This window comes from Glandiceps talaboti, chromosome 10 (genome assembly GCF_964340395.1).
Source record: "Glandiceps talaboti chromosome 10, keGlaTala1.1, whole genome shotgun sequence".
In the NCBI taxonomy this organism is placed as follows: Eukaryota; Metazoa; Hemichordata; class Enteropneusta; family Spengelidae; genus Glandiceps; species Glandiceps talaboti.
This window is the reverse complement of record NC_135558.1, coordinates 5,435,056-5,450,187: the sequence shown is the minus strand read 5'-3', so window position 1 is coordinate 5,450,187 and position 15,132 is coordinate 5,435,056. Positions and strand designations below refer to the sequence as shown.

The 15,132-nt window shown below is 33.8% G+C and overlaps 1 protein-coding gene across 1 annotated transcript in view; it reads left to right on the top strand.

Moving 5' to 3' along the window:
* LOC144441299 (short transient receptor potential channel 5-like) overlaps positions 1-15,132 on the top strand; it is a 58,047-nt gene that overhangs the window by 23,766 nt on the left and 19,149 nt on the right. The window contains exon 2 of the mRNA XM_078130856.1: positions 11,901-12,031. Within this exon, the coding sequence (XP_077986982.1) occupies positions 11,901-12,031 (131 nt within the window). The remainder of the gene's footprint in view (positions 1-11,900; positions 12,032-15,132) is intronic.

The following is a 15,132-nucleotide window of genomic DNA, read 5'->3' as shown; positions in this document are numbered from 1 at the left end:
TTTTTTCATTTGATTTTAATTTGCTAATAATGCCAATCTTCCCCCTGTTTAAATTCTATTTTTATTTATCACAATAGTAAGGAGCTAGGTATACTCACATTACCAGATTTTTGTTGATGTAAATATTTTCACTGTATTGTAACACGTAGTGTTTGTTTAGGCCTAACAAAACAGTTGTTTGGTTCAGGTTACCCGACCACACCTAGTTTTTCATACGTATTTGAGAATAAAATAATAAAATCGCGAAAACTGTGAAGTCTCGCAAGAAACAGCGGATGCGGAAACTGACATCAACTTTGAAAAGACAATATAAAACTGTTCTTCCAATCTGTAATGGCTATACGTCTGATGGGAAGAAACCAATAACACAGACCATATGGAAAACAACGGAAAACATAACTACCTGAGCTAGACACTCACATATGGAATACATACATACATACATACATACATACATACATACATACATACATACATACATACATACATACATACATACATACATACATACATACATACATACATACATACATATATATATATATATATATATATATATATATATATATATATATATATATATATATATATATATATATCTCCACCTATTCTAAAATTTAGATAGATAATATACTATACATGACTTTGTTGTTTGAAGGACAACATTGTCACTATACGTGTAAAACAAAATAATGGTGGAAGGTATTTAAATCCCAAGACAGCATATAATGGATGATTGAATTAGAAAAGTATCGTTGCACGTGTTCATTTAAATAACAATATATTTAATGTACAAAGTTGAAAAGAGAAAGAGATTGAAAATTGTTGCATTCAGCAACTAATCGAGTTCAGCCTATATTATATTGATAATATCATCACATTACACCAACAGTCTTCGTACTGTACATCAATGTGTCTCTACCAATGCTACTTAAAGGGACGCAGCTGAATTTTTTAATCCTTGCATTAGTATAGAGCGTGGCATAATACTTCCCCAGTGTGCTCTTTATTACATTTAACTGTCGTACAATTCCGCCTTCCGCTTTTGATCTCAAAGTGATTTATCAATTTTTTATCTCAACATCGTACCAACCTCAACACCCAAAAATCTCTTTCTTTGCTGCTACGAAGGTGCAACTTTAGGATATATACTTTAGATTTTATTTTAAGTTTTTTCTTGTCTTAATCTTTCATATTATTTAGATCATTCGCTCATTTTATTGTCATAAAGTTTTATCTTTATTCTACCGCATTTAATTTGATAGAGTTATCATTTTTATTTTCTGTTGTTGGCTAATTTGATTTTGATAGCATATTAGTATTTATTATATATCAAAACATGTCATTTCCCTCCACTGATGCATAACTCTATCATATGTCGATAATAATAAACGCCATTATATCATTCTTTAGATGATTTTTCATGAGTGAGCTCTGAGAAAGAATACGTGTATTTCTCGTCTTGGTAATATGTATTACTAATGTACCTCTGGTTGTGACAGTACTCTGCTGTACTGGTGGATAATCTTGCGATCTGAAGGATCAAAAGTCAATATTTGTGTTGTAATATTTACAATACATACCAAGTGAATGGGGAATGAATATCAACAGTTTTTATTGTACTTTTTTTACTTGACTAGATTGCCTAAATATTAGGTTATCTCACAAAAAATATTTTGATAAGGTACTCATTTGCTCGTATATCGCACGTAGGCAGTGTAAGCTTCCCTTTCCCATGTGTTCCATGCGATCCAATCTGGATGAATGTTAAGATAGCGTGTGTATATTGAGGCGTGTAATAAGGGTTATTCTAGTATCATGTTTATATTGGGGCATGTAACAAGGGTTATTCTAGTACCATGTGTTTATTGAGAAAGTTATTCTAATATTAAGTACATATCGAGGCATGTAATAAGGGTTATTCTTGTATTATGTTTATATTGGGGCATGTAATAAGGGTTATTCTAATATCGAGTACATATTGTGGTATGTTATAAAGGTTATGATGGTATCGATTGGATATCGATGCCTTTTATGAGTTATTTTTAGTTTTCATATTGAGTGTAATTCTAGTGCTGGCAAGAGACCTAGTGATAGCGAATTGCTATTCCAGTAAGACAACTGCACTTTTCAGTATCCATGCACAGCATAGAAGAGTCGATAGTTTGTTTCCTTATTTGATTCTTTCATAATACTGACTGGCCGACCACTATGAATAAAAAACAACATTTTTTGGAAACATTTGTCCAACGCTAGTTGCCACAAAAACGTAAATGTATGAATGAAACTTCAGAGAAAACCATTGCTTAGCGTATCTATAAAATGTCTCAAATATGGATGTGCATTGTACACATTTAAGCTAGCAGCAGATAATTTTGCGGGGCGAGTTAATAAATAGAAGAACAATGACCATAAATAGGAAAACAGATGGTACCAAGTAATACATTTATTTAGCTGATCTAGTGTTTATTTGAAGGCAGATTAATATCCACATATTGCATGTGATGGTGGGCAAGAATATAATCGTTGTCTATATCTTGTTCAATTACGTTAACATGGATTTTAGACGAATTTCACATTACTTGACTATTGTTTCCATATTTTCCAATAACCCCATGCACATAGATATCTCCCAAACGACAAATGAAATAATACATATTATACTTAAACGTTCATTTGAAACAAAACTAGAAAATTCAGGTCGACATCAGCAAGTTTTCACTACTCCTATATTTGATAAAGAGTACAATGATAACTGTTGTATCGTTTTATTGCCGACTTTGAAACACCGAAAGTTGCCGCTTCCGCGCACTTGCCTTTGAAGTGCGGTCGCCACCAATTTTTTGCAGGTTGTTAATGAGTCCATGTTGGTATGATTGATATATTTTTAGATCTTTCAGTACTTTCACTTAGAAAATAGTTAGAATAAAATGCTGACGCCAAAATATACTACTTATAATGGCATAGCTTTAAACTTTCGTAAACTGGTCGCAAAAGAACGGAATAAAAGCATGCGTAATTAGCGTTTCCTTTTTATTAAGGACACCTGATAATGATTTTTATCTTACGGAAGTTGAATTCACGTATAAAACCCTTTTGGATCCCAGAAGGAAGTATTAAACTCGTGCAGGTGTTCTCCAAAACTGTTGCACTGAGCAGTCACTGCAAATCTCTCCAGCGAAAATATCGTTATGATCAAAAACCCTTTAAGGAGAAAGTGTGATGACACAGGTATAAAGAAATAGGGAAGGACAGCTTATTGTAAGCAAATGGATATTCATGAACTTGTATCAATTCACCTTTATCACTTATGAGCATCTTATCATCTTTGCATAGTCTTTGATGTTGTTACGAAAGTCTGTCCAATTTAAACAAAAACTTGTGTATGCTTGGATGTGACATATTTACTTTCAAGTGGCCCTACAGCAACCGTTTGGACAGGATTAGGTTTCCTTCATTTAAATTTGCACGTCGTTATTTCCATAGGGAAAAATTCAAAGTTCACCAGACGCAGACGAGACAAACATCATTCTACTTGCATTACAATACAATATCGACTCAGTCTGGCTGATGAATACGATGAAAGTTGAAAACGAACATCGTTCAAAATATTTATCTTTTACTGTGTTATAGCGAGGTTTAATCTTCTGAGTTTCACAGATTCAATATCAATTTAGGTCATCCATACAATTGAAATATGTCTTTACTTTATGATGATGTTGTGTTGAGTCTGTCAAATATTTAATATTTTCATATATTGATGAGAGTCGTTGTTCGTCTCGTGTTACATAATTATAGCGGGCACTTTTTTTATTGCATTCATTGAAAAATGTTTCAACCATCTTAATTAGGGACTAAAAGAGATATGTGAGGTGATATAGTTTTACATTACCATCCCTGAAGGTGAATTGTTTGGATAATAGCCATCAAATAACATCATTATATAGCAGTATCACTCAGATTGTCTCCCTCGTTCCAATTGAAACATGATAGGTTGTGAAGAACGTGGCAAAATTTGGAATATTGCAAACTATAGTGAGACTGTAAACATGAAGCAGTGTTATGTTATGTTATGTTATGTTATGTTGTTATGTTATGTTGTACTATGTCATGTTATGTTATGTTATGTTATGTCATGTCATGTTATGTAGGTGACTAGATTACTGCGTAGAGTAAAGATTTGTAGATGTAGCAATTATGTTTTTTTTCAAAATCATTTTGTTTTCTATATTTTGATTGAATAACAATTTTGGTTACATTTACTTTTACCTGGGGTATGTTTGATTTATTTTCGTTATATATTCGTAACTGTTATATATAACATACAAGAATGATAATGGAATGTATTCATATCCCCAGTGCCAAATACCACGTTCTTGTCACATGCTACGACTAGTCATTCAAGTTCAGGGTCATGAATACAATGATACATTACACGATAATATTCTGAGCTAAATTTTCATGAATTCGTTCAATCAATCAATCAATCAATCAATCAATCAATCAATCAATCAATCAATCAATCAATCAATCAATCAATCAATCAATCAATCAATCAATCAATCAACCAACCAACCAACCAACCAATCAATCAATCAATCAATCAATCAATCAATCAATTATCAAATCAAAAATAGTTATAAATGGCCTGAATCAAGTACACAGTAATGTGCAAAGTTGCTTCAGTAAATGAATTCCAAAAAGCGAGTTTCTTATGAGTTGGTGACAAGCGTAGTTCAACAGGTAGGCTGTTCCATATTGATCCCTAACAAACATGTAGTAATTACAAGGAAGCCTTCCAGCATTGCAAGATATAGTTATGGTTTAAACTAAGTATGGATCGAGTTAGGCACATCATGGGCCTATCATTACATGTATTACTATTATGACACTACACCTTGTAAGTCAATCAACATGCACGTATCATAGCAAACATATAATTATAATTGACTACCTCACCTATCAGTTGGAATTCAGATATATATTGGAATTGATAAAACACGACGATTAGTAGAATTTGAACATTGGGTCAATTACCAAACCTCATTAACTATACTCAACAGTAAATCAACCAAGAACAGATGGTTGAGTACGAGTATGTGCAAAACTGAAATCAAGGTTGCATCGATTAATATATATATATATATATATATATATAGTTTTTAATATATAAATATAGTTTTTATAAACTATTGCGCTCTGCCACTGCGGTATAGAGCACTGTCTTAGCAGATTGATACTCACCGAGTTATATATATATATATATATATATATATATATATATATATATATATATATATATATATATATATATATATATATATATATATATATATATATATATATATATATATATACACAACAACTGGTTTCTACTCTCTAGGTGGCTGTATATATAGAGTGCAGACAATAGAAATATCATCACTATTGTCTATGTGTTGGTGGGTTGGTGCTGTGTGTGTGAAGGTGTTGGTTGTTATTGTGTGAGGTATTGGGTGCGGAGAAGTAGGTGTTGGCGGGTTGTTACATGTCGGGCTTTGATGTTCCGTTAGTTAACGGGTTTAGTTTAGGTGATAGATGCTCTATTGAAGTTGGACAAATAAAACTTATTCTCGTGCATTTAGATATCAACTCAGTTCTTTTGCTTAGTGTGGAGTTTTTGTCTGCTTTAGTAATGGTTAGTTTTTCGGTTAAACACAGGTTGCATCGTTTTGTTTTATTGGTGTATGCTTGGGCTGTCTTGCTAATGGACAGGATACGGAAAAGGGCTCGTTGTTTCTTTTCAGTTTCCAAATGGGTTTTGATAGTTCTGTGCTGTTTTCGTGTTTTTCATGTTTGAATGACTGTTTGTGGTTGGCGTATCTCTGTTCGAAGTTGTTCTCTGTTAGACCGATATATACTTTAGTTTGGTTTTTTCCAAGGACGGTGGCTTGGTATATGATGTTTTCCGTTTGGCATTCGCCGTTCAAAGGGCAGGTGTCCTTCTGTCTGCAATTACATGGTTTTTGAGTGGGTTTAGTTTCACTGTTGGAGATGGTGGCGTTGTGCGCTTTGATTATGGCAGCCATGTTTGGCATGCAGCTATAACTGACTTTGACATTGTTTCTGTTGAATATTTTGTGTAACTCGGAGTCTGCTGGGAAATGTTTTGCGATTAGGTTGAGGAATCGTTTGCCTACATTGGTGGCTACATTTTTGCTATATGGTGGGTTGAACCAGATGGTGTTTCTATTTCTGTTTTTCTTGTTTTTCTGTGGTGGGGTGCTGGTGTACGCGATGTTCTCTTTGTAGCCGCTGGTTTTTAGTGCATTTTGGTATACTGGCGCTGCCTGGTTGAAGATGTGTTCGTCGGATGATATGTCGGAAATTCTACGGCCGATGGCTGTCGATATATTCTTGATGATGCTGGGTGGGTGGTTAGATTATATATATATATATATATATATATATATATATATATATATATATATATATATATATATATATATATATATATATATACAAAAAACGCAGGAAATGAATGTGACTTCAATATTTCACTAAACTCCCCGTGTCACTAATTTTTGGGATTTCGAACTTAATAGGGTCGGAAAGGAAAAGATTATTTAAGAGAATTTCGTGTGTGATGCGCGCGATATTAAGTACTATGAACTCTATTTCCTATGTTGTTAGGCCAAAATGTACATTAGAAGTTAATAAAGTCAAAATCGGTTCTTGCAAAGTTAAGATCTAAATGTTACAAAATCTCATTCTTAAGTGGTTTCAAACATGAACTGCACACTTTTCATACCCATATATTTAGTATTAGAAATAGGCAGTGCAGTGATTAAATGTCAGGGTATAATTTACAGACTCTTGTCTCTAAGGTATGATAACCATCGTGACAATGTCTTAATTGCAGAATATATCAATCATACTTGACTTAGCAACATTTCCAACACATTCATCATTCTATATATACCTTAACGTTAAAAACCAATTTAACTTGGCGGACTTGTGGAGTATATCAAATGGTTGGTACATGTTGTAGAATTTAATATGTCATGAAAACGCACGTTTACATAATTGATTCTGCTATTCTCGAGATATGTGACAGAATGTTCAAAATCACAATTAGTATACTAGTACCTTTCTCGATTTTTCATCAATATTGGTTGCACCGGCTGGTGTAATTATATTATTCCCCAATATTTATTTTCGTTCAACTGGAAAATACCCACGGCCTCAGCGATTATATACGAGGTCCATAAGGTCACTCGTACTTTCCTTGCTGAACGAGGAAAATATTGAGAAATAATATAAAAAATGATATAATATTGTAAAATTACGATTGTTCGTCAAGTCCATACCTGAGCCTACCTGTTCATGTGGACAGATTATAAATTAATGCACAGTATAATATATCATTCTCATACATGCGGGCAAATTGGAATTTCTTTAAAAAATTATTTTTAAAAATGACACAAGATATGGTCAAAACATTTATGGTTCAATATGTTTTACACATGATTGTTTTATTTCAACAATGATGTATCGATACTGTTATATGTACACGTGAATTGAGTATGATCAATCAATCGATCGATCTATCAATCAATCAATCAATCAATCAATCAATCAATCAATCATATTTCTATATCGTCGATTTCTAGAGCAATGTTCTGTTCAGTAGCGCTGAATGTCTAAACCACACCATATGCTTTGGTGAACAAATAAGTATTCAGTTTGTACCATAGCACCGTGTGTTCTTTTTAAAACATTAATACACAAAGTCGTGCCAGGTCTCTTGTTTAGAGTTCGTGAATGTTATTTTTTTCGGTCTATGCATAACACTCTCTAAATATGAGAAAAACATCCCATGATGATAGGTGCACTTGACGAGCCGTAAACAACAGCATTTTTTTTGATAATTTAAATAACAGAATTCATGAAATTGTCTACTACTTTCTGTAACTGTAGCAAAACGTAAATAAGTTTAAAAAACGACATTAATTCGCGGTCAAGACTATGCGTTCCTGAGATTTTCAAGGGCTTTGTTTCGAATTCTTCAAAATCCGATGATTTTTAATGGTCTCTCGGTTATAAACATGAGTAAAATAACAATTTCAGTGCTATAACTGCTAGAGTTCGATCGTATTGTGTGTTTGAAATTCTCTCGTGTGGACGTGCTGTCACTAGAATTAATTGACAAGTGTCGTCTAAAACATTCATGTTCTGTCATGTTTAACTTCAAATATAAACGTACATCTAATCGCCATTTCATCAATCAATAATGACGTTGTCACTCCGAGTAACGATACGTCATATTCGTATAGTTTTCCAAACCAAGCTTAACGTTTGATTTCTTAAAGGTCTGTTTTTGCATTAGTACATTACCCTTAAAGAAATAGCAGCATTGAAATTGATGAACAAATAAATCTTTCAATACAAAGTAATAAATTTGTCTATGGCAATCAATCGCTACACTTTAAATCCATGACAAATTTAATCATGTACCACTTTCAATATTTTACTGTCCAACAAAACTGGCCCGTGAGTACTTGAGCAAATGGTAAATGACTCATTGGACTCTGAGTGGTACATTCTAATCCTCAATATTATAGAGAAGTACCGGTTACTTTTCTTGCCCTGAGATTTTTCTGCTATTTGTTCTGTATGTACCGAGTACATTCATGTACATTTGAAAGTGACAAACAGACAGATAGACAGACAGACTGACAGACAGACAGACAGACACTGCCAGAGAATTGACAGAAATTGACAATGTGTCTATGTATGTTTGGATGCGCACGTGCGTGTGATGGTATCATTTTAATGTTGTTGTTGTTGTTGTTGTTGTTGTTGCTGTTGATATATTCCGTGAACGCCCTTATACACACAACAGGGAAAACAAGGATCATATTGCATTATGAATTTTAAAAAATGTATGTTGCCCTGTGAGGCTATGTGAGACACGTTTTGATTTTTCTACATGGATCCGTTAATGAGCACACCTGCTCTTATAATCCTCGCTTTGGGAAATCTACAGCTCAGCTCAAGACAAAAAATGATTTAGGTTTGCCGTGGGTAAGGATAATAGTAAGTTTCTATAGCGCTTAGTACCAAACGTTTATAACAATAAGTGTACAAACGTACTTTCTTTGAAAACCATTCATTTGTCATTCATTATTGATTCTCAAAGTAAGGTTTTTGAACCAATATTAAATTATCAATCAATGAACATTAGGCAACAACTGCACATTGGTTATATTTTCCCTATGTTGTCCATGATATGACAACTTTCATTTCCATTATACAGACATTTAGAAACTCGCTTTGTTCTATTTCCATACCAAGTCATAAAAAGTGTTCCGAAAAGATCACATCAGTGAGAGGCGAACACCACACCAGGAAATAAAGACAATTTTGTAATGTTTGGGTTCTTGAAAGTCATTTCATGATTTTGAACTTCGTGCATTTCACGTGATTGCCAAGAAAATTGAATCTTGCTTTACATTCATTATGATCCATTGTTGTCAGATAGGGGTCATCATATATACATATGTATATTAAAGATGAACATATGCGTGACTCCTAAGTGTTTATTATCTTCAAATAAATGCATGTACATATATTGTTCATCTAATAAATATGCATGTCTGCTAACTCCCATTAGGCAACGTTGGACCACCGTTAGGGCAATGAATGTCAATTAGGGTTTTGTCAATTGCGTGAAATTCATATGATGTTAAATCATGAAACGGCTCCCCAAAATCCAACATTTATGAAAATGCCCTTATTTCCTGGAGAGTCGTTCCCATTCAAATATAAAGGTACATTGGCAAACATAGTTTACAATGTCCAAACGGCAAACTCTCCTCTAGAGCAATTCTCTAATCCCCTATGTATCATTTGATGTATGACAGCACATCTCTTGATGTATGACGACATTTAAAAAGATCTCGATTACAATCTTGTACTTTACTTCAAACTTTACCCCAGAGACGATAAAAGAACGTTCTTATTCACCCTGTCAAATGTTACCATGGAAACCAGTACCCTATAGGTTTTACATTCATGTCTACTTGACATCTAGAGTTTGTGAGTGAAAATCGTGAACACTTTACCAATAGGTGTGTTTGTGTTTGTTTGTTTGTTTGCTTGTTTGTCTGTGTGTTTGTGTGTGTGTGTTATGTATGTATGTATGTATGTATGTATGTATGTATGTATGTATGTATGTATGTATGTATGTATGTTGTATGTTGGAGTTCCTGAGTGAGTGTCTTTGGGTGGATGGGTGAGTTGGTGGATAGATGGATGGATGGATGGATGGATGGATGGATGGAAAGAGGGAGGGAGGGATGGATGGATGGACGGATGGACGGACGGACAACAGACATACATACATACATACATACATACATACATACATACATACATACATACATACATACATACATACGGACATATGTATCTGATGTATGAATGTATTGCGTTTGTATGCCTATTTCTGGTTTTATTTTGTTTCGTTTCGTTTTTGCCAAGCAGACTGTATATAATGTATGCGGAATGTAATAATTAGCACATTACAAGTATATAAGTACATAAAATGCAATAACTTGAGTAAAACGTTTGTGGTTCTATTCTTACCAGTAAAACATTACAGAAAACCGTGGACAACACCAGCTGGACTATAACTTGATAATATGCATTATTACTAAGATGTTAATAAGATTGAACGATACATACATTTAACAGGGTGAAACCTTCGAATTAGTCATACAGGGCATGAATCTCACGACTTTGACTTAACAAGTTTGCGCTTGGATTTGACAGCATTAGTTTCGGCTCAGTTAACATATTTCCGACACACCTGCTTTGTTTGTGTCCTGTCCACTACATTTGTTTACATTGAATGCTATCCCCAATAACAAACATTATCAATAACACTTTCCCAAGCATCTCGTTGTGAGAAAGATAAAGGGCCGCTGCGCCAAAATAAAATGAAATTACTTTGGATTGATGAACGTGTATGGGGTGTCTAATGGGATTTTATAACTCGCTATTAAACTCTTTACTAGTATTGTTTTCACATCAACGTATCAAAACATGCAGTTTCAATAATATTTCATATATTTCAATAATTCATCATACATCCAGGATAAATGTTAGTTTGCCAAAATATCAATGAATTGAGACTTTTGTTGAATAATCAATCGGAATGCAAAAGCAAGTGTTGTAAGAGTAGTTGTCATCGGTGTACCCAAAATTACTCTCTCGGCGTTTGCGTAAATGATTTTGTTGGGGTTGACTCTTCATATGCACATGTGACTTTCAGGAAATGCGAACTGAATGTTAGAATTAGCTGCGAGCAAATTTAGTAACAATATACCATACATCTTAAAAACAATATAGACAGAACGGGAAATGGACTACATTGTACTGGGAAAATTCCTTTTTCTTGAAAATATATATCCGTACCATTATTGCCCTGTCTATATAGCCAGGCTTAAAGGTTGATTCTAATTGTCGGTATATTTGCAGTCTTTGAGAACGCCGTGATGTTGTCTAAAAACACAAAATGTTTTAAACGAGTTGGTAAGTCAACCTAGCATCTGACACGTACTAAGAAGCTTTAAGAGAATGGCGTAGGTTGAGAACACTGCTGACAAGAAACATCGTTCACTCCCCGGGTACAAATAAATATTTTATTTCGTCTTCAGTTAAGATGTAATGACATCATAACGAGGGTCCCTATAGTCGTAAAGATGGGTATAAGTGTGATAATTTCACTGCAAGTTACGACTGTACGGAAATATAAAGTAATATAATCTTATTAAAGTGAACTGCATAATCCTGCATCAAAAATACCCCGATTGACGTGTATTAAGAAAATATTTAATGTCTTTTTTATCTTACAGATGTTATGGAAATACTTTTGAGTGAAAAACGTGTTCAGTTGGGTGACACTTTGCTGAGGGCAGTGAACTTACAGTTCACGCCTGGTGTAGTTGTAATCTGTAAGCATCTAAGGGAAAGGAACGACTTACCAGTAAGTATCAAATTTTTTATGCCATGGGTATCAAAAGTGCGACAAAAACTTAATGACTGAATTTCTTCATATTCCCGTTTAATTTTATTAGTCACATAGTATTGTGTTCAGGACAAAGATGGCATTGTAACACCGCCATAACAAGAATACATTAATCGTATGAGTTTTCCAAAACTTTCCAAGACATCGTTTTTACTTTCAGTATCGTTGCAAATTAACTTTAATACAAATTCATTCTTAACGAGACTTTCTATAGGATAAGTACTAGCTTCCTGATATCACATTTCGTCATTTTGGCATCAATATGAACACTTTGTACTTTAATAGTCTACACTATTACCATCAACTATCAACCAAACAGTGTATATGTATAAAGTTATTCTAGTATGCATTACAGTAGTAATTTGATTATGGTTAACTGTGCAAACACTTGCCTTTTAATTGAAACAAAGGGTAATCATAAAGTCACGTACTTTTCTTTTGGCAGATTTCACCTGACCGTTCATCTTGACCGGAATTGTATCTGCTACCTTCCATACATTCTATACCTTTATTAATATAAACACTCTAACATGAAACAAATTAATATAAACTCAATTAATCACACCATAGACCCTACGTTTCAAGTTGGGTCTATGCTCACAAAGAATTACATTAACCACAGTACTAGTGAAACTGAGCAAATTTACTTAGGTCATAGTTAAATTAGTTCTTCGATCTTTTCCCTGACTCCATCCGTGTAATCAATTTTCAATCACTGGAACACGATCTTCTCCTTCCTCTATTAAATGAGTTCTATCACCTTTTCTCTAATTAAAGCGTCGAGCAGAATTATTTTCGTCCTTATTACTGTGTCAAAGAGATGAACAGAGACTAATTCAATAAACCAATCAATCAATCAATCAGCCTCCTATGTTTTACGTTATCGAATAACTAAAGCACTCCCAAGACAAGACAGGTAGACATTAACCCCATGGTTTCATTTGAAACTATTCTATAATTATAGCCTTGTATCGATTTTAAAGTCTTCTGTGGGGTTAAAACAAGTGCTTGCTCTCAAATATAGGATATACACTGAAGGGATTTGCCGACTAATTTGTTAAGATATATAGGTTATGTGTTAGATATATAGGGGGAGTGAAGGATGAAAGATCAATAACACATCTACTTGTAATCAAAGACATTTACGTGTATACATCTGAATGGACGGGCTATAGGCTAAGGCATTGCGCTCACAGTAGTGTTTCCTGTTCGATAGTGGTAATGGCTGATGGGCATCATTCGTTCTTAATCTTAATCCCTATACTAATCTTAATTCAAACAAACGAAACGGTGATTGATTGTAGGATCATTGCTTAATTTGTGTGAAATGGTGTCTCGACAAAAGGAAACATATGCTCTCAAGGGGCTTAAGCGCAAGAGTATCATTGATTTACAGTAACAATAAGGTTGCTGATTTATCCTTAAATTGCCTTCTTCCGTGATTTAAATAGGCGCCATTGAGATTGAACGATCACAATAAAGCCTTCGTTAATAGTGTGTGCTCGTAGTGTCCATAGTATAAGGTTTAAAACCGTTTATTTCTATTTAACATCCTAACCCCCAACCACGTCCCCCCTCCGCCACTTGTGAAACTGAATAATAAATAAAACAACATAAACATTCCGTGAACTTGCATAAACACGTTAATATATATATATATATATATATATATATATATATATATATATATATATATATATATATATATATATATATATATATATATATATATATATATATATATATATATCGATTTAAATAGAAAATAAAATAAAAACTGAAAAAGGGGGGAAAGATAGATAACCTTGGCATCTACACTTGAAATGGTTCCAGGAATGTTTTGTTTTGCATTTCGGCAAATAAATGCTTTAGGTAAGGTAAAGAATCAAATTTGATTAGAAAAATTGCGGAAAATGCAGAAGTGTGCTATTTAAGCTACCTACCAAAAACCGAAAGTTAGCTCCTTTTCATCAATTTATGGTATTGACATGTAAATATAAGACAACATTTCAAAGTCACGGTAGTTGGTTCTTTTTCTGAAACGTCAGTTCGAAAAAGAAGGGTATTGGAAGTAAATATTTTACATGTCATTAATTCGTTGAGTATGCCAGGAATGATAGGGTGTTGGACTAGATTCAGAGTGCACGCTTAAACAAAACATTCCTGGCTTAGTCATGAATGTTTTCTTCATCCTCTATATGTTGACGAAATTCTGGGTAATACTGACATTACAGTAGCAACCCGACACTGTTGTCAGCCAAAAGCCCCAAAAATCTTAACGTAAGCAGGCGTTATATCCAAAATAATCAATTCCATTATTGTCTAATTCATGTAGGTGAGTTACATCGCACCTTTACCATATATTGTCCAAGTGTAAACTGTGAGATCGCCAGATCTCAAACATAGAGAATCTTTATATTATTGGATATTGCTGTTTTAAAAAGCAGTTCCAATCATGGAGTATATTAATGCTTGCACAGTTTGCACAGAGTAACGTCATTAGAAGGGTTCCTTTTTTGAAAACTTTGTTCATGAAAATTCCGTTAAACTTTCATATCAGGCGCTGTGACTCATTGAAACTCAGACAATAGCGTGACAAGATTGCAATATATACTGATCAATGTATCGTGTTAGTCATGTTGAGTTTCCCAACTATGTATGGCATTCCATGCATGCACACAGTCAACATGTCACAGTATCATGACAGAACAGCGGTGACAACCTAGTTAGTATGCCACATCAATCCACAACATCTAACTGCAGATAAACTGTGAGCCAATATTTGATGTTTTCTTGACAGGCTGGATTAACGATATAATTGGCTAGGTTTATCCTTCCTAACAAATTGAAAGCCTCTAAGTCCAACAAGGAGTAAAATTCAGTTTTCCTCAATAAGAAACCGAGAACATGAGTAGCTACTGTTTTAATACAAGATTTTCGTAATTGGGATATCCGACAGAATTTGGATTTTTTCATGTTTAATAATTGGTCGATGTAAGGTGTCAAGGGTCGTGAATCAAGCAGTATATCTAAATTTCTAATTTGATGTTTCATTTTTC